General features: G+C 36.3%; 2 protein-coding genes across 2 annotated transcripts in view; one reads left to right on the top strand and one right to left on the bottom strand.

Annotated features, from left to right (window-relative positions):
• Nucleotides 1-14,061, top strand: part of LOC124643668 (scavenger receptor class B member 1-like) — a 70,942-nt gene extending 56,881 nt beyond the window's left edge. Inside the window, exons 5-10 of the mRNA XM_047182700.1 lie at nucleotides 7,077-7,277; nucleotides 8,050-8,277; nucleotides 8,599-8,713; nucleotides 10,521-10,671; nucleotides 11,085-11,226; nucleotides 11,596-14,061. Of these exons, the coding sequence (XP_047038656.1) occupies nucleotides 7,077-7,277; nucleotides 8,050-8,277; nucleotides 8,599-8,713; nucleotides 10,521-10,671; nucleotides 11,085-11,226; nucleotides 11,596-12,183 (1,425 nt within the window). The 3' untranslated portion in view covers nucleotides 12,184-14,061. The remainder of the gene's footprint in view (nucleotides 1-7,076; nucleotides 7,278-8,049; nucleotides 8,278-8,598; nucleotides 8,714-10,520; nucleotides 10,672-11,084; nucleotides 11,227-11,595) is intronic.
• A 40-nt stretch (nucleotides 14,062-14,101) lies between these two features.
• Nucleotides 14,102-26,297, bottom strand: LOC124643670 (putative fatty acyl-CoA reductase CG5065). The gene is made up of 13 exons (XM_047182702.1): nucleotides 26,207-26,297; nucleotides 25,666-25,796; nucleotides 24,950-25,037; nucleotides 23,670-23,742; nucleotides 21,306-21,396; nucleotides 20,504-20,649; nucleotides 19,894-20,003; nucleotides 19,251-19,334; nucleotides 17,849-17,957; nucleotides 16,664-16,841; nucleotides 15,951-16,021; nucleotides 15,145-15,402; nucleotides 14,102-14,608 (listed from the first exon to the last, which is right to left on the bottom strand). The coding sequence occupies exons 1-13, from the start codon at nucleotides 26,295-26,297 to the stop codon at nucleotides 14,500-14,502; spliced, it is 1,539 nt and encodes a 512-aa protein (XP_047038658.1). The 3' UTR covers nucleotides 14,102-14,499.
• Between the last annotated feature and the right edge of the window lie 1,163 nt (nucleotides 26,298-27,460).

Below are 27,460 nucleotides of genomic sequence, written 5' to 3'. Positions count from 1 at the left end.
ACAACTCGCATTTCACTTCGATTCGTAATGTCATTTCATACTTTAGGGGAGGTAGGGGAGCGATGGGCACTTTTTCACATTTATTGCATAAAAAATCAGATTTTACAGATAATCAACTTTTATTGCCATTTCTTATGTTTGGCTAGATAAAATCAAAGAGCTATCCTAAAAATTACAATCAGTTTCAACATTACGAGATATTAAACGGTTTAAATAAAACCGTCGACACGTCAAAATTTTGTTTAGTCTGACATGCTTTAGTTGGTACTTACGTAGTGTTTAAAGTTACTTTTTGCTTTTTATAGGGTTTATCGTTTATAACATTTTGTCATAATAATTGCGTACTTTTTTGGGTCGGGGGTTTTTTTTAATTTATAATTTTATTTTATTTCATGGTTTTTTAAAGGAGCTCCTTAATGTTTCCTTCTTTTTATGATGGGTTCGCTAATGCGATCTCAGCCAAAGGAAGCTGTTTAACAATCCTCATGACAAACTGGCTCTGGGAGAATTGCACAGATTGAGAAACAATAAAGATGGACCTTTGTTGATCCAGGGTTATATATCATTCTAGGGTTTCATCCGCCACATCCCATTTCCAGAATTAGGTTCTCGTCAATTAGAAACATGAAGAAAACTAGTCAAGACAAATTAAACGAGCCCAAACTCGATGGGTTTACTAAAAGGCAGTTCAGGGTTACCTATCTTCGTGTCCTAACAGCAGACCAGCTCAGTGGTTCCAGAAGACATTAGTATTTCAAATTTTAGATCCCACATATGCTTGCAAGTAAACAGAGCGTGTAACATTCCTATCACACCTAACAAACGAGCTTATGACCTTGATATACAACACCCCGTCGTTTTTGCGTCGGGGGTTAAAAAGAATGGTTTGCGACGGGAAATTCCTAAAGATTTAATATAACGAGCAATACAAGAGGTATCAAAAGGTTAAAAAATAAAATTAACAGCTGATAAATATGGAGTCCCTAGATCAAGTTGGCAACGGTACCTGAAACAAGATTCTATAAAGGATTTTTAGCGCAGATTTATAACCTCACAAATTTTCACTGAAGAAGAAGAACAAAAATTTACAAATTATACATTACATGGTATGTCCAAGCCTCCCTACCATAGGGAGCATTGGACACTTTTGACTTAGTTTATAAAAAAAAAATCGGTAAAAAAACTTAAGTAAAACGGTTTTATCTTATGTGCACTGAAAACTAGAAAATAAAAAATAGTTACTTACCTGTCAACCTACGTAGGTGGTTAGTCCCGGTCATATTAGACTAAAATAAAAACGTGGGGCCCATAAACTATTGCTGTAGTACCTCTTCTAGAGGTATAATAGGTGTGGATTGCATCGACTTACTATAATCGTAACTGGAGATTTTGACAATCAATCATTAATAATAGAAAATACACATACCTTTCATTAGTTTTCTCTTTATAACGATCCGAAACCGCAACAAAATATTTAAGTACTTTTACGAGTGTTTGTTCTTGACAACTCACAGAAATGACAGATAGTCTATGGATGAACACCGTTACCAGTCGGTAACGTAAACTACCCAATAAAAAAAAAAACTATGATCAAATCAGAATAAAAGGACCCCCCCCCCTTTAATCTGATTTGATCATGTCTCCCAACTGCCCATCTCTCCCCTACCTCCCCTATAGATAGACAGATTTTGGCAGATCTGTCAAAATCTCGACTTTAATTTAGTTCAACTTGTCAACACGCTCGATAGTGAAGCGCTAGTGTAGTTTGACAATGTCAATCACGAAACTTTAAGGTAGAATTCCGTGGGTCGCGATTGTCGCAGCCGCGCGCGACAAAAGTCAACCTATGAAAATGTATGGCACCGCTGTCGAGGGCCGCGACAGTCGCGCGCGGACGACGAATTTCGTGAGCCGCTGGCGGCCGTACGCTTCTCAACATGGTCTAGCGCTTAATAACATCTATAGAATTTTAGTAAAACCAGAATTAAATTGTTGACAATGCCACGAGCAGCTTACGAAATTCGTCGGCCGCGCGCGACTGTCACGGGCCTCGGCAACGGTGCCATACATTTTCATAGGTTGACTATTGTCGCGTCCACGGAATTCTACCTTTAGATCGAAGTCGAAGTGAGAGTGATGTCGAAGTGAGTTATGATATTTTATAGAATCGACATGCTGATCGTCACGAGCATATGCCTTGCAGTTGTACTTGTTGAACGCGATGTGCACATCCAGTGATGGGGGGCTCACTATATCATACCAATACTATTAGGGACCATGACTCGACGGGAGTATGATGAAGACGACTCGTGCCGGCAAGCCGCGCCGCAGCGTCACGATATCCAGTCCTATAGACTGCTAGGGACCGTGACTCAAATATCACGGAGCAGACGTTATGCGAGCCGTAGGCCACGCCGTTGTTAGACAAGGACGGTCGCACGGAAGTGAAAGCAAGAAAGCCGCAGCGTCACGACTTGGGATGGCTAGGGAATCCTGGAAGGTTGACCTCGCGTGCTTCAGGAGCACATGCAAGACATTTTGTGAGTTACGGCTGTTTGATTAATAGATTCACAAGAGGCGATATTACAGTACCATACTTATTTTATATACTGTCTTATTGGAAATGTCCTTCCATTAAGAATGACTTATATTTCAACTGGATTATCAGAAACGGCGTTGTACTCATCTGTATAATACATAATGTAGGTCCTTTCCATTCCTTAATCCTCCATTATCACTATTTGCTTTACAAACATACCCTGTCACTACCCAGTGTTTGTACGCTGCTCTCTTTCATTGTCTTCCTTTCCAGTCCTATCCCCTAGCTTGTATAAGTCGGGATAGCACTGATACATTTCCACATACAATATCGGTGGAAGAGTGACCAGTAAGGAGACGAGCTCTACAGGGTTGCGCGGAACAGGAGGGGCGCAACCCCTTCCCCCTCAGGGAAGCCGATTGTAGTTATAATTTAGGAAAAACGAAAATTTTTACAGCCTAGGGTTGTCTTGGAACGGTTACAGTTTAGACGTGAAAGCGTAACAGACAGACAGAGTTACTTTCGCATTTATAATATTAGTAGGGATTCGCGTACAAAAGCCAATATTGTACCTATTAACAGTAGCCAAGCACCTAATTATGTATCAATTACTTTGCTGTAAGTGTTATTTATAAACTCACAATACATCACAGTACGATCTTTATTAATTTATTCAATGTCCAATTAACCTTTAACACTTATTTATTAGGATAATAAAGCCACTATTATATCAATAAATAATTGATTGTACCCACTATTACGCATTGATCCATTAAAGTGATGATCTATGTCGTCTTCACAAATAATATAAAGAGGTATAGTTGTTTTATCTTACGAAGTTAGTGAGCTTATACTCGTTAGTTTCTGTGTATAACTTAATAACTTCTCTGTCCCATGAGCCATATGTCATACACACCAATTGTTTAACAATTGTGTCTGCATCGTGGATCGTGGTTAACAAAAAAAACAGTAAAAAAACAAAAAAATACGTGCTGGTAACGTTTCTTAGCAAGTCATTGATTGTCATCAGAACAGAGCGTGTGCAAAATTTCATCCTAATCGAAGACAGGGAAGTAGTTTACATTCAGATTCCAAGATTTTCTTACTTACCTACATAGTTAGATACAAGTGAAGCTAATATAAGCGTGTTTATAAAAGTAGAAGGTTGCACCGAGTAAAGGGCTCACGTGCATATTGTCTTAATTGATGCAATATACAAGTATTTTTTAGTTTTCCTGGAAGAAAATATCCTTAAAGTTTGTGAAATGAGGAAGCGACGTTGTAGAGGGGCTAATCTCTGAACCTATTAAACCGATTGTGAAAGCTATTTAACCAATAGATAGTTAAATTACTTGGGAGTATAGGACGTAGTTTCCTCGGGACACGGGTCAACAAGGAATAAAATTGACATGTCTACACTCAGCTTTATGACTAGCGATTACCGGAAAATTAGCATCAAACTGCAGTAATATTTCCTAAACAGTTATATAACCTTTAGCTTCATGTAAATGTGAAGAAACCATTGAAAAATCTAGAAACTTAGGCTAGGCGCTGATTGCAACTTTTCGTCACCGTGACTTTTTGTCACTTAGTCAAGTGCAATGAAAACTATACTGAGTGCGCTCATTATGGTGACGTGACAATACGGTGACAAATAGTTGCAGCAGCAGGCAATGCCGGAGTGACGTGACTGTCACTCGCCCAATGGGAGTAATGGGATACAATGGGAGTCCGCTCACTGGTGACTTTTTGTCACTCAGCCGGCATACAAAAATGAACGCGATTTGTCACCCAAGAACAGATTCAGTGAGCGCATCGTGGGTGACAGCAGGTGACAGTGACAAAAAGTCACGGTGCCTTAAAGTTGCAATCAGCGGCGGGCCTTACTAGCTTAGATTGCACATACTGCAAACTTTTAGTCGGCCGATAGCTTGTATGAGCTCATAAATCAGTATGAAGATAAATGATAGTCCACACAATACAAAGATCCGGTATCTAGCCGGTATCAGACCGACTGAAAACCTAGATTGGAGTCAAGATTTTCGTTAAAAAAGTTTGCCAACCATCGAGTCAACTATTTATTTATTTATTTATTGCAAAAATGTATACAGTTACAGAAATACATCCTTATCCTAGGTATACATTACCCTGTTAGGGCGCAGCAAATTAACTTAAAACTATCTCAACACAACATATATATACTGTTTAATTCTTCTTACATCTAAAAGGACAATAATTATAGTTATTTATTTACATTACAATTGTGACTTAATAATTAAATACATACATAAATATGTATATATAACTATCGGCCGACTATTTATTCTTAATGTGCTCTTATAAGATTGATGAATTTAGTGCTAGCGCACAAACGTTGCAATTTCGCGGACATTTCAGAAATGTTCGCACGCAATGTGTTACTGTTTGCTACAGCAAGTACACCAGAAGATACATTTGTGTGAGTCACAGTGCCATACACCGGCAAAATAATAAAAAGTAAGCCTCGGAATCAAACTTAGTTAAATGATATATGAATATTCATTTTCATCGTTTTTTCAAAAGCTGCTACCAGAAATATTTTGAAGGTTCTTCTATTATTTTATTGCTTTAAATTAATTTGATCCGTTTACATAATATGTGTATTTAAAATCTAGCTCGGTTTAGAGGTCTAATAAAATAGTTTCCGGTACTTATATCCCAAGGTCATTTTGGTCCAATCCTAATCTAAAAACACACAGCAATTTTTTAAATAAGTAGTACAATCCGTGTTTGAACTGTCTCTGTCATTAGAACATCTTTGGCAGTCGTTACGGGTAGTTAGAAGCCCGAAAGTCTGACATCCAGTCTTACTAAGGGGTACCGTGTTGCTCGGGTAACTGGGTTGAGGAGGTCAGTCAGGCAGTCTCTCTTTGTAAAACACTGGTACTTAGCTGCATCTGGTTACATTAGAGGACCAACATATCTCTTTGGGAAAAGGCAAAGCAGATGAGTTTGATGAACTTGAAATGGGAATTCAATATAGAACTTATGTTCGTTTTCACCAACAAACTCTCAACGTTTGCCTAACTAAGCGTCACTCAGAATAAGGGCTCTTCCAATAATTAACGTTATAAGGGACACTTAAATTTAGTTGTGTTCTCAGATTGCGGGTAAAACCAGGTAAATCTACTAGTCTCTCATCAAAATAAGGTACTTCAAGGTGTATATTTAAGAATGCAGTAACGTGCATACCTGCACTTGGTCTATTGCTCAATTATGAGGATGGGTTCGTTGCAACATTTAACTGCACTATGTATTTACGAAATGCGAGCCTTAACTTAGAAGTTGTGGTCATGCTTACTAGATCTTTCTGTTAAAGAATTTAAAGGTCGACTTCACAAGACTTGATAAAGTCGCCGTTATATGTATAGGCCTAGACTTGAATTTTTACTCAAAGAAAATACTTTAATATTGGTACAGTGATTTATTATGAGTTAGCTGTTTCCTGTGAGTTTTCCTACGCCCTGGAAATCTACTAGTCATACCCGTGTAAAAAATATATGAGGAAATGAGTATCAAAGCCGCTTTATCAGATTTTAGTCCGAAAATTAGATAGGTAGCTTTCGGAAGCCCAAAATATATCAGCATATCCCGAGCCTTTCCCAACTATGTTGGAGTCGGCTTCCAGTTTAACCCAAAAATATGTTACCACAAAGTTACCATATTTACAAAGCGTACCTCCTAAAATGCTACATGTTATTTGTCAAATATACAATGTGTCAAGTACATCCCGATACCTCACTTATTGCACTTCACCGCAAACTTAAATATGTGCATAAATATTGAGACGAAAGTGTTTACAAAGGTTTAGCAAATACTTGAACGCAGGTACTTTTAACTGTTTACAATTTACCCAATTTTAAGTAGGTAGCTCAACTCAAATATTATGAGGAGCAATCGATCCAACAAAAAGTTTTTTTTTAAGAAAATACTTCAAAAAGTTTTTTCAAGTGGTGTTGTTCTTGTCGTTGTCTAAGTTTGTATGTACTTTCTAAGTATATCTTGGACACCACTGGCTGATAAAAAGGTGAAGGAAAACATCTTGAGTAAACCTGGACTATAAAGTCTGAAATCAGCAACCCGCATTGAGCAAGCGTGGTGATTAACGGTCGATCCTTCTCTGTGTGAGAGGAGGCCGCAGCCCAGCAGTAGGACGATAAAAAGGCTGTTACAGTGGTTGATATCAAAATCAAACTACTGAATATGGAAACCAGTTTTGTGATAAATACCTTACCAAAAAGTTAGAAAAACTAAAATCGTATTTTGAAGTCAAATATTTATATTTTTCATAGCAAAACCCACATAAAAAGTGCTGAAATATAATCCTGAAAAGAAAAAATATATATACCTATGTTTACAGGCGTCGGAAGGAAGTTTTGCGCACTGTCTCAATAAATCCTAGAAAACCTATAATCTGGAAATTGGTTATTTTGACCATGAAATCTCTCATCATAGTTAAAAAACTCCATACTAATAACTATTTTTCCATCTTCCACAGAGTATTGCCAACGTGGTCTCCCAAAAGGACTACTTCACCAGATTCGGGCTGAACAACTTGATCACTTTGACTAAAACCAGACCTTTAGCTAAGATGACAGCCAAGGAGTTCATGATGGGTCATAAATCTGAGCTGATGACTCTGGGTAACACCTTCCTGCCGGGATGGATCTACTTCGATAAACTTGGCCTTATTGATAGGGTGAGTTTGCTTTGTGTTTTAGAAGAATTTATTGGTTTTGGTTTTATCGTCTGTCCTATTTAACATATTTTGATTAAAGTTTCTTTTTTTATTTAATTTAGCAGTCACTGTCAGTTGATTAGGGAATTTATTATACTATGACATCAGTTGGTACCTCAATAAAATTACTATCTTTTTTGTGATATAGTTTTCCCAATATCTACCAATACCCTTTAACGTATAGGTATTGGTGGCCCGCAGTTTAAAAAACGCTGATATTTAGCGAAACTTGCTGTCACAAAATCTTTACGATGAAGAAATAGCAACCATACATGATCTTCTTTAGAGAGAACAGTCGTTGTGACCGACAATTGGCCTGGACATCATTTATTACTATTACTAGCTTCTGCCGCGGTTTTACCCTCGTCTCACGAAAACTACTGCACACACGGCTAAGAATTAGTTCACGATAAGTGGGCTATCTAACACTGAAACAATATTCAAATTGGTCCATTTATTAAGATTTCAAAGTCCAACCAAACAAACTTAAGCTTTATTATATTTGTATAGACCTGCTGTTTCCCGAGGTTTCACCCGCATCTAGTAGAAACACTTCCCGTACCTGGACAAAATAGCCTATGTTACTCGGGGAGTCTAGCTTTCCAACAATGAACGATTTTTTCAAATTGATTCAGTAGTGTCGGAGCCTTTAGGGTACAAACAGGAAAATGTATAATTTTTATTATATTAGTATAGGCTATAGCCTAGATAACAATTAAATATTTCATTACAGATGTACGATTTCGACGGTGACTACGAGACAGTATTCACCGGTACCGACGACGTGAAAGTCTCTGGTCTCATAGACACTTACAGAGGGTCTACTGATCTACCGCAATGGAATGGCAAGCATTGTTCTAATGTCCAGTATGCGTCTGATGGTACTAAGTTCAAGGGTGGTGTGGAGAAGAATGAAACTATACTGTTTTATAGGAAGAGTCTGTGTAGGGCGGCGCCTTTGGTGAGTATTTTTTCTTGGTTGCTTTGGAATTTTTCTTCTCTTCATCTTGACTGATTTGTAATAATGAACATAAAAATATTTCGTGTACCTATTTAATTTATATCTACACTAGCCATTCCCTGCTGTTCCACTCTAGTTTCCAGGGAACTACTGCCCGCATCCGGATAAAATCCGGTCCTTTTTCAAGCTTTCAACTATCTGTGTACCAAATCTCATCATTTAAATCGGCTGAGTAGTTTCGGAACCTTCAAAAATGTTCATCTTTATTATATTGGTTTAGCAGTTTCGATAACTTATACAATTGATATATTTTACTTACAGATTCCTATCGACGAAGGAGTGAAAAGTGGCTTGAAAGGCTACAAATATACTTTCCCGGAAAACATGCTGGACAACGGAAAATATATCAAAGAGAACGAATGCTTCTGCCGAAATGGTTAGTATTATCATCTCAAACTCAAAATCATTTATTCGCAAACTGTCGTCAAAACTTACAAAAGGCAGCCCCCAAAACGCCCACTCTTCACCACTTCCTATATGTTTTTGTTAGGAAGAATATCTTTATCCCTTTAGGGAAATTATAATAAAGATATCGAGCTTGCCACGGTCAGTACATGGATGGGTGACCGTGACGGCAAGACCCCTGTGCATCACAGAGCGAGACAAAATTTCATAAAAATCTTTGAAGTCGTAGTTTTATGTAGAATTCGGTAATGAAAATAAGTACAGAACAATTGTGTCATTATAATAGGAGAAATGCCACAATAATTGTATCACTTATAAAAGAAAAAATCAATTAACTACCAATAAATTACTATAGATACAAAAAATGACACGTGCAATCTCAATTGTATTGTATTGTGTTTAGAAAAAATACAATAAAGAAAAATGTCTGAATTGGAAAATAAACGCTAAAATATTTCTCACATTATTATTTCCAATAAAAAAATATTTATTGGCTTAATAACTGTAAAGCAGTACCATTTTAAAATATAATTGATTTCATATTAATTTTCAATTGCTTGAGTAAAATTGTTCTTAATTGTACCGTGAGAAATTTGTATGGGTTGCTAACTGATTATGCGTTTATACGTAGATCTTTCTTGTAATAAATATAATTTTATGAGCAACTTTCACGAATGTTTTGTTACACGCGACGCAAATCAATTATGTTATTATTTTGAACTATTTTATCTAGAATCGATAGTTGTCTATACTATCTATCCGTACTAATATAATTTGACTGCCTCGTTGGTCTAGTGGTCGCAAGCGCGGCTGCGGTGCTCGAGGTCTCGGGTTCGATTCCCGGGTCGGGTCGAAATCGCTTTGTGGGTTTTCTTAAACTTTCACAAGGTAGCCCGTAGTCTGGAAGTTGGTGATTGATTCACCCGTGCATCGGAGAGCACGTAAATGTCGGTCCTGCGCCTGATCTCTTTCCGGTCGTGTCGAATTGCCGTCCCATCGGGTTATGAGAGTGAAGGAGGAATAGGGAGTGCACCTGTGTCTGCGCAAATGCACGTGCACTATAATATGTCCTGCGCAGCTGGCTGATCTCCTTAAATGAGAACAGCCGCCGTGGCTGAAATCGGCCGTGGACGCCATACCATACCATACTAATATAATATAGAGGAAACAATATTTCGTTTTCTAAAATAATAAAAGGGAAACAGTTTCTCGTATATTTGCACCCTAAAGGCTCCGGAACTACGGACATGATTAAAAAGATACCGTTTCTGTTGGCAATCAAGACTATTCCCAAACAACATACGCTATGGGCACATATTTTGTCCGGGTACGAAAAGATGTTCAACGGGACTCTAATGAAACCACCGGGAAACAGCCAGCTTCTCAAATTTATAGTATAGCTTTCCAGTTAATTAATTTTTGAAATCAGTCGAGTAGTTTCGGGACCTTAAGGGTGCAAATATACGAGAAACTATTTCCCTTTTATTATTTTAGAAAACGAAATATTGTTTCCAGTACAGATAGATAGTATAGACAACTATCGATTCTAGATACAAACAGAAAACATTTTTCCTCTTTTTAATACTTATTGAAATGAGAATTTCCATTAATTCACCAACATAAATAAAATCACCCTCTTAACAATATGAAATTAAATTCTAATCCCACTTATTTATCCAAATAAATATATATACCTGTACAACAGATACTCATCCACATTTACCCACACAACATTTTCCTAAATCATCACCAAAAACACAATTTTCCTTCTCCCACAGGTAAATGCCTACCCGACGGTCTGATAGACGTGACTGACTGCTACTATGGGTTCCCCATCGCTCTGTCTTACCCTCATTTCTGGAAGGGTGATGATGTACTGTTCAGCAAGGTCGAAGGTCTTACCCCTAGCAAGGAGAAGCATGAGACTGCGTAAGTATTTTTTTGTTTAACCATCTTTTATTTTTAGAAATCGTTGCGCTGGCAGTGTTTTTTATTATAGTATTTTTTTTATAATATAATATTCCAATATTTTTTGAAAAAGTACCAGATTAAGGTTGGGTATGGTTTCGTGTTTAATACTATGGTTTTATTTTTACATTTTAAAAAATATCTTAAAAGACAGTGGAAAAAATTATATCAAAATGTCACAAGAAATTCTTCAATTCTTCTTTCATTTCTGTCATCCTTACTGAAAACTGTATCGCTTTTTAACTCTCGTCGAGGACTCTTGACTTCTATTAAAATTTCTGCAGCTAAAAAATCTTGCAGTGTCTGTAACTGTATTAGATTCTTGACTTTTAAATTTTGTAAACGCTTCCTTAACCTAAAATTTTTCTTTCCAGCTTCTGGATCGAGCCGCAATCAGGTCTCCCTCTAGACGTGAGCTCGAAGTTCCAGATCAACATGGCTCTCGGAGACATCTCGTCCATCACGAACGCTGAACACTTCTCCGATATGTATCTACCTTTGTTGTGGTTTGATATTGTGAGTATGAGTATATTGTTGTGTTACTTTAGTATTTACTTTTATTTAAACCTTAGTTGAACACAAACATAGTTCTCTTATGTTACCAAATAGCTTATTTCCTACAATTCTAGTGTTTTGTCTTTACATCTTGACTGGATTGCAGTCACTAGTTGACAATTACAGAGCGTTAAAGTTTTTCTTAACAACATCCATAAAAAAGTTTCGAAAAATCAGGATAATTCGCTTTGGAGCAACGATTGAGAAAAAGCTGAAATCTCTGCTTATTCGGACCGATTCAAGGTTTTATTTTTATATCAAACATGAAACAATCCAATGAAACAAACTCAGCACCTTTGAATAACACAATCAATTTCTTTTTGTCCACAGAGAATGCACGCCCTCCCAACATCTCTGAAAAACCGTTTCAACTTATACCTCAACATTCTACCCGTCGTCGAACAAGGAGCTATGTATCTTCTCTTCATCACAGGAGCCATTTTCATCCTCTTAACCGTTTACATCCTTACCTTCAAGGTAATGTTCAGGAAACCCAAAACTTTCGACGCCTGGAAGGAGAAAGAGTCAATTTATGCAGCTTGTGAAATCCCTCTTAGCGACACCGACACTGATAATGATATCAAACAGTCAGTCCTCAAAATTCATAGCGAAAAACTCAAAGATCTAAGTTCTAAATTAAGTGATAGAATGTATGATACTGTAGGCAGTGTTAAGGATAAAGTTGTTGAAGAATTGAATCATGTTAAAAATGTTTTTGAAAGACGAGGTTCTAAAGTGGCTGAGGCACATGATAGTTTCAAAACTGATAATGAATATGCAGTTATTAAACAGAGTGACAGCGAAGATGATTATAAGTACTTAGAGATTTTAGACGATGGGTCGGATTTGGTGCCTCAAAAGTATGAAACTGAAAGGTCTGAGAAATTAAAGGAATTAGATTCTGATGATAGGAGATAGAGAGATGGTGAAGTTATGCTTGAAGTTATTGAATCCAAGTAGTTGGAGCTACTTGGAGGTCTTCGCACTAAATAAGATAGGGTGCGACGATCATATCTTGCCATGACCACGACTGATAATTTTTAGCCGCATTTCGAAGCAATTTTTTTTACCAATTTTCTTAACAACTTATAATTTTTTAACAGATTTTTTTCCATTTTTTTTTTTGTTATTGGTAATTCTGTTTTTTTTTTTGTGTTTTTCCTATTAATGAATTATGAAGTTTTAAAAGGGTAGGGTCGAGTGAAAGCTCTTATATTCCCAATATTCCTAGATTTAATATTGGGATAGGATTAAATAAGTTGTTGATTTATAATGTACGAAAAATACTTTCGTAGGTGAAACTTCCCCATTATTTAAGGTTTTTCATTTTGCCAATTAAATGAAAAGTATTTTATTTAACAAAATGAAAATGTGTTGTTACCGTTTTAATTGAAAAAGAAAACTTTGAATTCTTGTATGCTTTTATTATTATGGTGAATTATTGCCTTATTATTCGTACTTTATGTGAAACAAATCCTCTCGATATAAAGCCTACTTATCCATCTCTTTTGCCTTTCAAGCCAAAATGCATATTGTTGTGATATAGGGTGAAAGTCGTAAAAAACTTAGTTTTTTTTTGCTTTTATAATTCCATCTTTATTTTTTCTGTTTACCTAAAAGTCTCAATTTTTCAAAAATATTTATTTATGCCAGTGAAATTGATATTTCAAATTATAAGATCTTATAAAGATGAAAAATTGTTGAACATTCCATATTTATTAAAATAAATAATTATTGTCATTCTTTCTATTCGTGATTCGGTATAAAATTGTATCAATTTAAAGAACTACAACAAATATAAAACTGCAAAATACTATTTTAAGGAGGCTTTTTCATATTTTAATTTAGCAGCCATTTTCTTTGAAACAGTACCTACAGTATATTAATGCATTTGTTCTAATTTTATCGGTCTCAAATTGACAAAAAATATTTTTTCTCAGTTTGAAGACTTAAAGTTTCAATTCCTGTAAAAATAAGCGTTGTTATTATATCTTTATCTCTTGCTCAAATACATTCCTGTTTTAAATAATAGAAACCATATCTACCTTTGTATAAAAGAAAGCTAGTGTAATGTAGAAAATAAGATTTTGGTGTGTACCTGTTTCATATTTTTTTACTATTTTAACAAATAAAACAAACTGCACTCAAAAATGGGTTCCTGAAATAGTTTATTTTTGTTCAGGTGTCAATAAAAATACATACATATTTGGATTGCAAAAAAAAATAAGTTACACTCAAAAAAGTTTTAGACTTTTTTTAAAATTGTGGAACAGGATAAAAGCCTAGGCCAGCTTCAGAATAAAAAGGCCTTTCAAGTTAAATTTTAAGTTAAGCTAAGTTTAAAAAAATAGACCGAAATAAGGTCATGTATTTGGTAAGAAATAGGTACAAGTTAGTTTTAATTCTTGGCCTAAACATTACCAACTCAAGTTGTGATATTTTTAATGTAATATAATTATTGTATTTATATAATAATTAATCGAATTTATTGTTATATTATTAAGTTAATATTTGCTGAATTATTATTGGAAATAATAATACTTTCGATCATTACCAAAACATAATATTTTTTCTAAGTACATTGGAAATAAAAATAAAAAAATAGCAAACGAATTTCTAATTATTATTTAGCAAATAAATAACTTATAAATAATTTTGAATTGTAATAGTAATAATGATTTATCTTCAAAATAATTTTATTATAAGCAGTATGTATCTCTCTACGTTCGGTACTTGGTCTACTGTTTTGTAAATAATTATGAATTATTGAAAATAAAGAAAAAAACTTTTTTATAATTTTGTTTTTTATTTTTTTATTACTTAGAACTTACTGAGATGTTATACAATGTATATATTAGAAACACATATTTTGCTTGACACACATTATCTTATACATAATTACAAATTATTAGGTATAATGCTATTACGACTATGTTCGTTAAACTGCTGAAAAAAATCGATCAAAATTCGTTAAGTCTATGTTTTCTTCAAATAACTTTCCGCTATGAGAGTGAAAGAATAGTGAGTGCACTTGTGTCTGCGCAAATGCTCGTGCACTATAATATGTCCTGCGCAGCTGACTGATCTCCTTATATGAGAACAGCCACCGTGAACGACAATCGATCTGAACCCCAATCTTATTAGTATTGGTTCGAAATTTTGACAACTCTGAAGTTACTAGTTGCGAATTTCAGAGCGGTAAAGTTATTTCACAGAACTAAATAAGTATATAAACTAGAACATGTTGCTATGCAAATTAAAGACTTTGACAATTTTACTGCAAACCCACCAGATGAGAACTGTATAGAATGCTATCTGGAAGATTCGGTCTACCACCATCATCCTGAAATTAAAGAAAAGTTTTCATTAACTTTTATCACAGAACTGGTTAAATCATTACAAAACCGTGGACAAACTACATATTTGTATTTAGTATGTGTTTTTGTGCGTAGTGGTTCGAGTCCACAGCTAGCATGTGTTCGAGCACGGCGGTTGCAGTTTCGCGGACATTTCAGAAATGTTCGCACGCAATGTGTTACTGTTTGCTAGAGCGAGTACACCAGAAGATACATTTGTGTGAGTCACAGGGTTGCACACTGGTGGAATCTTGCCATAAGATTGTTTATTCTTGATGAGCCAAACGCACAAATTACAAGACATTCTTTTCAGATTCAGAACATTGTTTAAGAATTCTGCCCCGTAACATTCTTGATTAGCCAGCAAAGGGCATTGGAATGCACAAGTAACTGGGTTGAGGAGGCCAGACAGATCGGCAGTCGCTCCACGTATACTCAGCTGGATCCAGTGCGACTAGAAGCCCCCAATACAGTTGGGAAAAGGCTACCCTAAAAAATGCTAAAAGAATCAATTAAAACATACCTTTGACAATGCAGCCTAGCTTTCGGAATATCCTCATCTTTTTCCTTAAGCAAGAACCGTCTGCCCCCCAAACAGCATTGCTTGAAGTACTCCACAACATTAGTGCTTTCCAACTCATAATAGAATTGTTCTATATCTTCCAGTTTTATCACTGAGCGCAGTTTTGTAAAGTTCGTGTTCGTAAACGTCCATTGTTGCGTAGTGTAGTATCTTAGAGCTAGGTTCGCTATGTAAATGCGGCGTTGGATTTTTACTAGCCTGGGGAAGAAAAGAAATAGGTACATTTAATTGACAAGAACATGACGTAAGCGAAAGTTTGTATGTATGGATGTTTGTTCCTTTTTCCATGCAAAAAGTAGGTAACTACTGGATCTTGATGAAACTTGGCGGACATTCAGTCATTGGTGTCTAAGATCCACTTAGGAAGTACATATAACTAAGAAAAGTGTATGTGTAGCAAATAAATGGTTTAAATGGTAAAAGTTACACTGGTACTTCCCTGACCTGGGACCACAATCAATTTTAAGAGATACGTGCTTTTAACCAGGTTGTGAGATTGTTCACGCGAGTTACCGCGGCGCTGGTACATAAAGGGCCCCAGAAGGAGCATGCTGGGTTTTAGTCAGTAAGAGTCTGACACTCCCTCACGCTGCACCCACAGCGGTATGATATCATTTGATGATTACCAATAAAAAAGGTGCTTTAGCCACTTCACACATAGAAATACAGCGTTTGACAAGAACACATTAATCTATCAGAGCTATACTTAAATGAACTTATAATAAAAATAATAAAAGTTTACTTACATAGGTTTCTTTCCAAACAACCATAGCAATGTATCAATCAACATAGCTGGCAGTAAATGCTGAAGTAAAACCTGAAATAAGAAAACAAGTACTTTAGATTATATGGAGTCAGAAACTACGGGTAAACGGTACCTTACTGAATATCAAATACTTCCATAAGCTGAGTATCATAAATGCCAAAGTAATACTGTCTGTCTGACGCGCTCTCTCGTGAGAACTACTGAACACATTTAAATGAAAGGTATGTACACACATAGTCTAGAGCCTGTTTTTTATCCATATGCGAGCAGTTGCGAGCAGTTGTTCCCTTGGGACTTGATGGCTTGACCTATTAATTAATGGTAGGGGCAATATTCTAATTCAGGTTTTGTGAAAAATGAAATCCATATTTAAAAAAGTAGTTTAATTGATACTGTTCATTCAAAATTATGTTCTGACAAAATTTTCAGCTTTTGCGCATTTAGAGGGTGCGCACACTACAAATTTTTAGTCGGCCGACTGTCGGTATGTTGGCAGGAAAACCTTTTTTTTTAGAAAATCGTGAATTTGATCAAAGTTTTTAGTCGGTCTGATACCAAACAAATACCTGATTATTGTTACATACAGATTTATGAGCCCAAATCAACTATCGGCCGACTTTAAGTTTTTGGTGTGCGCGCGCTCTTAACGTTACAAAATATAGGTACTTACTTAGAAAAACTTTTACTACCAACCTTAACATAATGGTACTTCTCACTAGCAGTAATGGTACCTCCCATGTACCATACCATGTTGTCCAAAGGTACATCTTTGGCTACCTGTTTGGACATAGCTATTAAGTCTCCCATGAGGATCGGGTGGAGATTTCCTGAACAGCAGTTGTAGATTTCTATGTCATCTGTTGGATCCATGCTGTGGAGACAAAGATTAGAATAATAGAAAAAGGGAAATTATAAGTGTAGCCACAAAATTATTTATTGGACACATGATTAAACTTCTAATTTTATAACTAAGCAACGGGGAAATGGCATAGCCTCTAATAAACGAATTCGTCTTCTTTACAACGCCAAAATATTCTACAGAAAGCTTCAAGTAAAGGTCATCAATTATTGTGACTTGTCCTTCTTATTTATACGTTATCATCTAATTTACTAACTCGGCCTCGTCTTTAGCATATTGTCATGTATAACCTTCAATTAAAAAAAAATTAAAAAAATAAAATAAAAATCTTTTATATTTAGACGCCAAGGCCCATAAAATGTTAGTAACAAAAAAAACAACTTAACTTAACTTAAAAAACATTGATTTTGAAAATCATGATTGAACAATTTAGAAGGCAACATACATTTTTGGAGGCGAATAATGAGATTAAAAAGCCTGTTTAATTAGCACCCATAGAAAAAGGGGAAACATTTAGTTTTTTTTGTTTATACCTTACTGTGATAAAATCCGTAAAAGTAGTTTTCTATAAATGTCTAATATTAGCGTAAGTGACAGAAATTAACAATACCCTGAAGGCCCCGAAACTACTGAGCCGATTCGAAAATTCTTTCATTGTTGAAAAGCTACATTCTTCCCGAGTAACATAGGCCCATTTCATCTGAGTACGGAGTAGTTGCCACGGGATGCGGGTGAAACCACGAAAAAGCAGCTAGTGTAATAGTTTGTTTGTTTGAACGCGCTAATCTCAGGAACAACTGGGGTGATTTGAAAAAATTATCTCCGGGAAAAACTTTTTAACCGGGTGCGTGATGTAGGTTCCACGAGAATCGGGTGACCTGTCGCAAGTAAGTAGCCTAAGACAAGCTTTTTCAAAGTATGTGCCTGAAATAAATATCTTCCTCCAAATAGTGGAAAAATATGGTTGTACACAGTATATCGACAGTATTACTAAATTAAATAGTTAATATTTTACATACGTTTTAGTTCCTCTTATCCAAGCGCCAACTATAATATTTTTGACGCAAACATCCACAGGCATAAAATCAGATTTAATGTCTGCTTTTGTATGAATTGTCCTCATAATACCTGAAATTAAGCAAAAAAGCGAAAAACTATGTTAAAATGGTTACTTTCAAATCCAAAAAGATTCTCTCCGGCGGGGAATCGAACCCCGGTCTCCCGCGTGACAGGCGGGGATACTGACCACTATACTACCGAAGACTTGTTTGTAGTATTTGAAATACTTATTCAGTTGGCACAATAATACTCGTAATCTATTTAACACTATTTAAGATATTTCACAAATTATTTATTATTCTCCTATAATGTTTAAAAATAATGTAATCAAATTAATCATGTAACTCGAATAAAGTTTTAACAAACCAAAATTACATTATACTTAAAACAGCGCCATCTAGAGTGTTGTTTAAGCGACTCAACAATGTATGAGTCATGTTCTTGAACCTCTATATAATTTCATCTTGGTACATGCTTTTCAATCAATGTGTATATATTTTTTTTTTTTGTAGTTTTGTGTGCAAAATATAAGTAATTTTCTACTATCACGAATAATGTCACTAAGCAGTGTTATTGTTGTAGCTTAAAACAACGCCATCTATATTTTGAGTTTGCAAACTGCAAGTAACACATTCGGGTACATTGGTTTTTCTTGTAGCATAAGTTCAAAAAATATTGATATAATATACGTAATGCTTAATTAATATCATAATTCACAAAAAAAAAAAACAGAATAACAACAAAAATGTGACACAAATACTAAAAACAGGCACCGCTTTTGACAGTAAGGCGATTATCACACTGCCCCGCATGATGCAGCGTAGTGCGTGGATGCGTTTTTTTCCGTTGTATGGAAATATCTCCGTTTGTATGGAAAACACGCATAGTCCAACACACTGAAAATGCATCCACGCGCGTTCATGCGGATCACGCACATACATGCGGAGAAACACGCACCCCCGCGCGTAGGTGCGGGGCGAGACGCAAGGTATGGCACACTGAATCCCGCAATGCCGCGCGTGATTTTGAATGGGCGTGACGTGTATATTTGAAAATGGAACTCGCTGTGCGTGAATTTACAAAACGCACCTACGCGCGTGAGTGCGTGAAAAACCCGCACGATGATGCAGATCTGCACTCCCGCAGGAACGCGCGTAGGTGCGTCGACACGCAAGATGCAGCGTGATGCGGGGCAGTGTGAAGATCACCTAAGACAATAGACGTGTCGGCGCCATCTACCGGCAAATAGAATATCTAGAATCATTGTATTTTAAATAGTAAATCATATTTTACTTTGCATTTACATTACAAAATTACTAATATCAGTTACTTAAGATGGCGAAGTTATTCTTGAATTCTTACCTTTCCCACAAGCGACGAATATTCCTACAGGACCATTGAAACTCTCAATCCAGCCAGGTATAGGTTCATCAATACTTGATATAACTGTAAATGTTATTTATACCATTTTTCAATCGACATCAAAAGTCATAAAATATACCAGAAATTGAGTTATTTGGTCAAATAATGGAAAATCGTATTTAAAAAGATACTACAACTAGCGCCGCGCGTGTAAATTTAGAACTAATCTTTTCTTCTTGCGTTTTACAAAACTAGGTTGAGGAGGTCAGAAAGGCAGTCACCCGATCTTTCACCGCGGTTACTGACAAACTCTCTAATAGACTATTAGGAATTTATCTACATAAACTTTGGTTTTACAGGTCTCAGATAGCAATATCGAGAAGAAATTATAAGCAGCCTTTAACTGGCCGATAGCTTAAACTAACGGATAACTAATGGACATTTTATTGGTGAATAAGGAGAAACATTTTTGTCAGTTTGTTTGTACCCTGAAGGCTCGGAAACTACTGAGTCGATTTGTATTTTTGTTTCACTTTTGGAAAGGTAACTAGGCTATATTTTATCCGGGCACGGGCAGTAGTTCCCACGGGACGCGGGTGAAACCGTGGGGTAACAGCTAGTATATAGGATAAGAATAGCTTACCTATTGAAGGTCTGACTATGATGATGGGTAGTTGCCCTTTATATTCATTCACAACATGTTCAGCCAGTTGTTTGGTAAATGTGTATGTGTTGGGCAACTCTCCTAGGAACCTGGAAAAATAGTCATAAATTACCTATGTATATCCAACTTTTAAAAGAAAGACAAGTTTTCTTCAAGGGCCTTCGAAAACTATGCTATCAACAAAAACCCGCCTAATGTAAATGGGACTAGTAGCGTTCGGTACCTCTACGTATCATTATTTATCTAAGTAAGAAACGTTCAAAAAACTCAGGTTTGGTGTTTTGGAGTTAAGATGAAAATATTATGTTATTCTCATTTTCAGTAAGTAAACTACAGTTTTGTTAACTGGCAACAGAAGTAGGTGCGTTGTTGTACAGTCTGGTGACTGATGGGCCGTGAAGTCTTAAGCCCAATTACACGGACTACATAAATATTAGTTTTTCTTTAAATATCTACTTACTTTGAACGTGCCTTAATAGGAAGTCCCGTTTAACTCTTTGATTACGAAACCCAAAAAACTTATTAATATTTTCAGCCCATCCATTTACAAACTACATAACCACAAATTACTACACTAGCTAAAACTTACTTAGGAGTTAAAATCTTCAAGGTATGTTCATCAGCCTTCTCACATATAGCCAGGGTCTCCCTCCAGTCAGCTAGAGGCGGGTATAACACCTCCTCAATAGGGTCTCTATTTGTGTTGGCGTATGATGTGGACACGTGCACTAGAGACTGAAAGAGAAATACAAATAAAGGGTTTTAATTTGTTTATTTATTTCAGATAACCATCCATAGACATCGTTTTAGTAATAACTTAACCTTCATTTATATCAGAAGTAGCGCGCATTCTGACTGTCATTGAACATCCTTGGCAGTCGTTACGGGCAGTCAGAAGCCAGTAAGTCTGACACCAGTCTAACCAAGGGGTATTGGGTTGCCCGGGTAAGTAGATTGAGGAGGTCAGATAGGCAGTCGCTCCTTGCAAAGCACTGGTACTGGTACTCAGCTGCTTGCGGTTAGACTGGAAGCCGATCCCAACTTGGTTGGGAAAAACGCTCGGCGGATGATGAGCATTATTGATGAGTAAGTTCTGGTAACGGTTTTACCTGCTTTTAGGGAGAACTACTTCCCGTATCCGGATAAAACAATGTTCAGCGCAGAGCTGCAATGTAGCTTCCTAATACCTAGTGAAAGAGTTACCTAGTGAAATCGATTCAGTAGTTTTTTTTTTTGTTAATTGGTTAGCATAAGTACCTTAATGAATCGTTTAGTCATATGGACGCTCAATCATTCTGTGTGAGAGGAGGCCTGTGTCTAGTAGAGGTCGATAAAAAGGCTGATGATGATGATGATGATAATGCGACGTGAACTATAAGTAACCTTCTTACACATAATTCCCGCATTTCTTTAGCCAACTCCATGACTTCAACTGTTCCCCGTAAATTGAGCTGCGTTGAATATTTTAATGTGTCATCAAACCTGAAAATTTCAATAAGTTAATTACATTTCATTAACATTCAAAAATAACAGGTCTATAGAATACTAAAATGTAGGTAGTATGCATTTAAAATAAGGGATATTATAAATTGCATATCAAATAAATAATCGCCTATCAATGAATACTCATCATTTATATTCTTATTTACATCAAATAACTTACTTCACTACAAATAAACTAAATGTTTAACAAAACTCAAACTGCAGATAATTCGAAATTATACATCAATATGACATTACTTTTTCCTTATAATGCAATACAGTTAAATTTATTCTTGTACAAAAATACTACATACAAGCATTAAATGCTGACTGCACAGCAAATTTTCCATATGTCGTAGCAAAATAACTATCCCAGTCGCATATTAACCAGTAAGCACAACAAAACCTGTTCATCATATTTGTATTAATTTTCAAGAAGCCATGCTCGGCAAATTTAATGATTATTATAACAAAAAAATCCTGTTACATTGCATTATTTCTAAAAGCAGAACAAATTAACTGAAATTTCATTCAGCGTACTGTGAAGATGGTAGAATTTTATTTGTATTCAATTTATTTTGCAAATTGCCATTTATAACCTTCAATTAAAAAACATTGTTTTAAAAATTGAAGCTAGTAACGAAAACGAATCGCTGCAAAACCGACTCCACGTAGTCTTGTTTGCCCTACCCCTAGAGTGCAATTCAAAACCGCGTAGGCGCGGAGGAGCGAGGCTGCCTGCGAGCTGAGGCGCAGGTAGGTTTAACGATCGCCGACGCGGTTGAGGCTGGCCGGCTCAGCCGGCCAGTAAGCCGAAACTGCGGTGGTGAGCGTGAAAACCATCTGCGACGATAAGCTCGCATGGGACCGCCGGAGCCACGAAGCGCCGGAGCCGTGACAGAAGCCATGCTTGCTGCATGTTGCATGCTTACTTCCATGTTGCATGCCTGCTTACATGCTGCATGCTTCTTACAGGAAAATAAAAATTCCAAAACTATGCCAAAAGATGATTCTGACTATAAACATTCTGAAATATGATAGTTCTGCCTTTAATGACTACTTATATTATGAAATGTATGCCAAAAGGAAGTACTGACAATGACTGAAAATGCACCTGCCCCATTTTTTTTAAGAACTATATGTGCAAGCATATCATCGGACTTGCGATCCGACTCAAGTACGTGGCGTCACCTGTAGAAGCTAAAAATGTGCCTATTGGGCAAAAAATGTAATAAATTACTGGCTTTAATAATTTAATAATTCAATAAATTACAATCTTGTATTTAATTTTATATTTTTTTGCTGATCTCATTATGTGGTAATTAATAAATAATAAGATGACTGTGACTAATAACATGCCGTTTTATTCAGAAAAACTGCTGTAAATAAAATAAAAATAGAAGCTATATTTAAAAGAAAAAGAGTTAACATGTATAATGTGCATTAAGATTATTAGCTGTGCATTGATGAAAAAGCTTTTGCTTTAGGAAAAATCGCTGTACGCTGCGAAAATAAATTGTAGTGTGTTTAGTGATATTTTGAGTTGAATATTTTGCTGTGCAATCAGTGATTTTGATGGGAATTCGGAATCTTATTGCATAGAAAAAGGATATTTTTTGATTTGCGTTTAAATACTACCCTTAAAATAAGAGTACTTAATCTATACTAATATTATAAAGCTGAAGAGTTTGTTTGTTTATTTGAGCGCGCTAACCTCAGGAACTACTGGTCCGATTTGAAAAATTCTTTCAGTATTAGATAGCCCATTTATCGAGGAAGGCTATAGGCTACTTTTTATCCGGGTTCGTGCCGAGGTTCCCACGGGATGCGGGTGAATGGCGTCCAAGGCGATTGTCGACCACGGCGGCTGTTCTCTTTAAAGAGATCAGCCAGCTACGCAGGACATATTTATTATAGTGCTCGAGCATTTGCTTGGACACAGGTGCACTCACTATTCCTTCACTCTCATAGCACGATGGGACGGCAATCCGACACCACAGGAGAAAGATCACAATCACGAAAAATTAAAATATTTTTTTCATCGACACAAAGTAAATGACATTATTTTATTGAAGGACGTGGGTGCAACCGCGGTATATAAAGATAAAAAGCCATTTACTCAAGGCACGCTGAAAATCAACACTTTTTGAAGGTGTTTTCAAAAAACAGCCCCCAAAACGCCCGAACTTCACCACTTCCTATGTGTTTTTGATGGGAAGATGAAGTGGTGGAACATACTCCCCAGCAACACAATAGGTAGTCGTATTTCTTACCTCACACTAGCAGCTACATGGAAAATGACGTTCACTCGATTGACAAGTAAAGCTCTGTCTTCTTGCGATAATCCTAGAAAACAAATGAAAACACCACTTTATTTAAGGTAAGGGAGAATTTTCCGTGGGCTTTCTCGGTCACGCAGACATTTGGCTCCGATTGCATCTCACGCACCCGATCGGAGCCGACTCCGGTCTGTGTGAAAAGAAAAATGCGCGCCGATGCTCTCAAAAGCCCGACAAGCGATATACTTAAGGCTACTTTTTACCGGTTGCGGGAAGTAGTGCCCTCTGGATGAACCGCGGGGTGATTACTACAAATACTTAACTTAGTGTACTAAATATATCAATACATACATAGTATAAAAACAAAGTCGCTTTTTCTGTCCCTATGACCCTTTGTACGCTTAAATCTTCAAAACTACGCAACCGATTTTCATGAGGTTTTTTTTAATAGATAGAGTGATTGAAAAGGAAGGTTTCTATGTATAATAACATCAATTAAATAATGGGGTAATAGTATTATCCCGTGCGAAGCAAGGGCGGGTCGCTAGTATATAATAAGGGCATCTGAGGCGGATGACGGGGAGTAGCGACCCCGCGGGGCTATATATCCGAGTGCTCCAGGGAGAGTATACTGTCCCCCATCTCCGGCCTGCCGGAGTGAAGCATGATGGGGGATAGGTCTCCCGCCTCTTGGCTTGCCTTCATCGGCCGGTCAGAGTGGAGTCGCTAGAGCAGGGTTAACAGCCCACTCGGAGGGTAGGTGCCTCGTGGTAAGTGGCGAGTGGGCCGGTGATGCTGGACCCACAGGGAGCGCGTGATCTGCGTTTAAAGTCCGCCGAGGTATCCTCACCCTTCAGCCGCTCATGTACCTGTTGCCCCCTTGTTGCGATTTAGCGACTGATTCCCGGGGGCCCAGTAAGTGAGTTGGCGAGTCTCCACCTGCCATTTTTACGTGTATTTATTACATTGTTATCGGCAGGTGCCATAGTTCCCGTAGTTTCCCCATTCCTAGTCCACTAGCATCCCATCACAATAGCCCAAGTAGTTTTCATCCATAGTTAGCAATAGTTTAGCACAGAACCGGGGATTGTCCTTGGGTACATTTCTATAGTGTATACAGGGATAATCGTCGGTTTTGTGTCACCATTTCATTAAAGTTGTCTCAAAAGGGCTTCAGCGTGTTGGCTTCGGCCCCACGTTCGCCTCCCAAAAATCCGGGACTCTATAGTCCCGAGGTCTGGTAGAGACATACAAAATAAATAATAACAACTTACCTAGTCCTGATTCCATAACATTTCCAGACACAACGAATACTTTGGACTCGAACATGCCAGGCCTTTCAGCTTTCAGTCTTTGAAAACACTGAAAACAAATAATTACAGTTAGTTGTAAGTTATATAGTCTAAAAACCCTTGGTGCCACGGACAGACGTAGCAGTTAAAATAAATAAATAGCAATCCTTTTTTGTGTCGTAGAGAAAAGCAGTTTCATTCGCTTCACACTACTGAATTTTCACACATTCCGACAAGACAGATGCTCTACAACATTAACGATTTCCTAAATTATGAATATTTGATTAAAATTTGTTAGCGTAAATAGTAAGTTATGAGTTTATTATAGAATTTACGTTTGAAAATTTAATGTAAGTCCTATTAATTTTTTTTTATTTTAGTATTCATTAAGTTTTTTTTCTATTTAGCATTCTTTTTTTTCATTTTAGTTTTGTCGTTTTTATTTTTATTTTTTTAGAGTTTTATTTGATATTGTTTTTATTTAGAATGTTAATGTAAAAATGTTTAATATTATAAGTTTTAAGATAATTAAGTTAAATTAAATAAGGCGAAATGTATTGAGACAATATAAATTAACACGTCACCATTTCTGTAACATACATTTTCTGCAAATAAATTATTTCTATTTCTAAGAGACTGACTTTTTTTTTAACTAAACTAAACAATAACTAAAAACTTATATTTTAGAATAGACTTACCGGTGCAGCATATAATTCAGCGAGTCTGTCTTCAGATTTGACGCCTTTCTTGTTCCGTAGTAGCAAATAAATTCTATCTAATTCAGTACATGAATACAACAATTTCTCTATCAGGACTTTTCCTATGAAACCTGAAAAAAAAAACAATCATTATTAATATTATAAATGCGAATGTTCTGTCTGTCTGAGAAAAATACTTTTCCGAGGTTTTTTCAAAATCCATCCAGATTTAGCGTGAAAGTGTAACAAACATATGTACCAACATGCAAGTAAATCTTTAAAACTTTTGCATTCACTTACCTATAATATTTTAGTAATATTGGAATTAAAATTCAAACAAAACCATCTCTTCTCTCCGGTGGTGTCGGATCGCCGTCTCATCGCGCTATGAGAGTGAAGGAATAGTGAGTGCACCTGTGTCTGCGCAAATGCTCGTGCACTATAATATGTCCTGCGCAGCTGGCTGATCTCCTTACATGAGAACAGCCGCCGTGGCTGGAATTGGTCTTGGACGACAGCATTATTAGAAAGAAATTCTTACCTGAACCACCAGTAACGAAAATGGTCTTTCCTTTGTAAAACTCTGGAATCGTTGGCACATCAGACAAATCTCGTTCTTCGAGGAAACCCATGGTTTTGTCAAAAATGTCCACTTGATTTTATGTAACTGGATCTGAAAGTTATTTTTTTATACAGGAATGATTTTTTTTATACAGGAATGAATTTTTTTGTACAGGAATGAATTTTTTTATACAGGAATGAATTTTAAGCAGTGCGCAAAAAAAAAACTGGTGGTCCAGAATCGTTAACAGAACATATCTGCATCACTAGTAAAAAAATTTTTTCGTTCTTTTGTCCGCCCTAAAATCAGCGAAATATGGATACCAACTATTCTTACGCGCGCCGAGCGGAGCTCCGTCAGTAAACCTTGCCTTGTTTCGCGTTGCCGCCGTGCATATTATGACGACTGTGACCGTACAATCGGTTACAAAATAAACAACTTTCGATATCAATAACTTTTCTTTTTTGTACTAAAACACGACAAAATAGAAATATACGTATCTATAAAACTTATTTAACTATAAGTTGACAAAGTTTGCGCACTGGATAAAATTCATTCCTGTATGAGCGGTTTTTTGCCAATTACCTACACTTTTGGCTTTTTCAGTTGAAGATTTTAAATATCCAATTTACTGGAAGTCTTCTATCGTACATTTTTTTGTTGCATTAACTACCTACTACATATAAAAATTAAACAAAAAAACTTACTTGAAAATAAAAAAAAAACAACAACAGAGAAAAATAATCACTTTCTAAAATCAAAACAAACAATCAACTCGAACAAAAACAATATTCCAAATTCAAAACAAAGAATTCTTAATTCAAAATTCAAAACAACATGCACTGATCGACTTTCCCGATCAAGTGAAAACCGACTTTTAGTTTTTGTAACAAAATGGCTGTTTGTAAAACACTTGAGGAGTGTTTTATAGTTTGCATTGTAAATACGTAAAGAGGGCAGAATATAGTCATTAAAACGCATGCAGGTCGAATGATGAATAACTGTTGGTTAAGGCGAAGGTGTATTTAGAAACTAGGTACACTGTTTGTGCCTACAATTTTCGAGTTCGTGTAAGTTCATGTAAACAGTGGTACTCAGCTTCTTCCGTTTAGACTTAAAGCCGACTCTAACATAGTTGGGAAAAGGTAAGGAAAAAAAATGATCTTCCTCCTCCTCATTATAAGTTTTTAAACTCAGTTTTACCGTACGGACATGTTACCACCAATGAAGGTT

Source organism: Helicoverpa zea, chromosome 28 (assembly GCF_022581195.2).
Source record: "Helicoverpa zea isolate HzStark_Cry1AcR chromosome 28, ilHelZeax1.1, whole genome shotgun sequence".
Classification (NCBI taxonomy): domain Eukaryota; kingdom Metazoa; phylum Arthropoda; class Insecta; order Lepidoptera; family Noctuidae; genus Helicoverpa; species Helicoverpa zea.
Note: the sequence above shows the minus strand (reverse complement) of the source record. Positions and strands in the feature narration are given on the sequence as shown.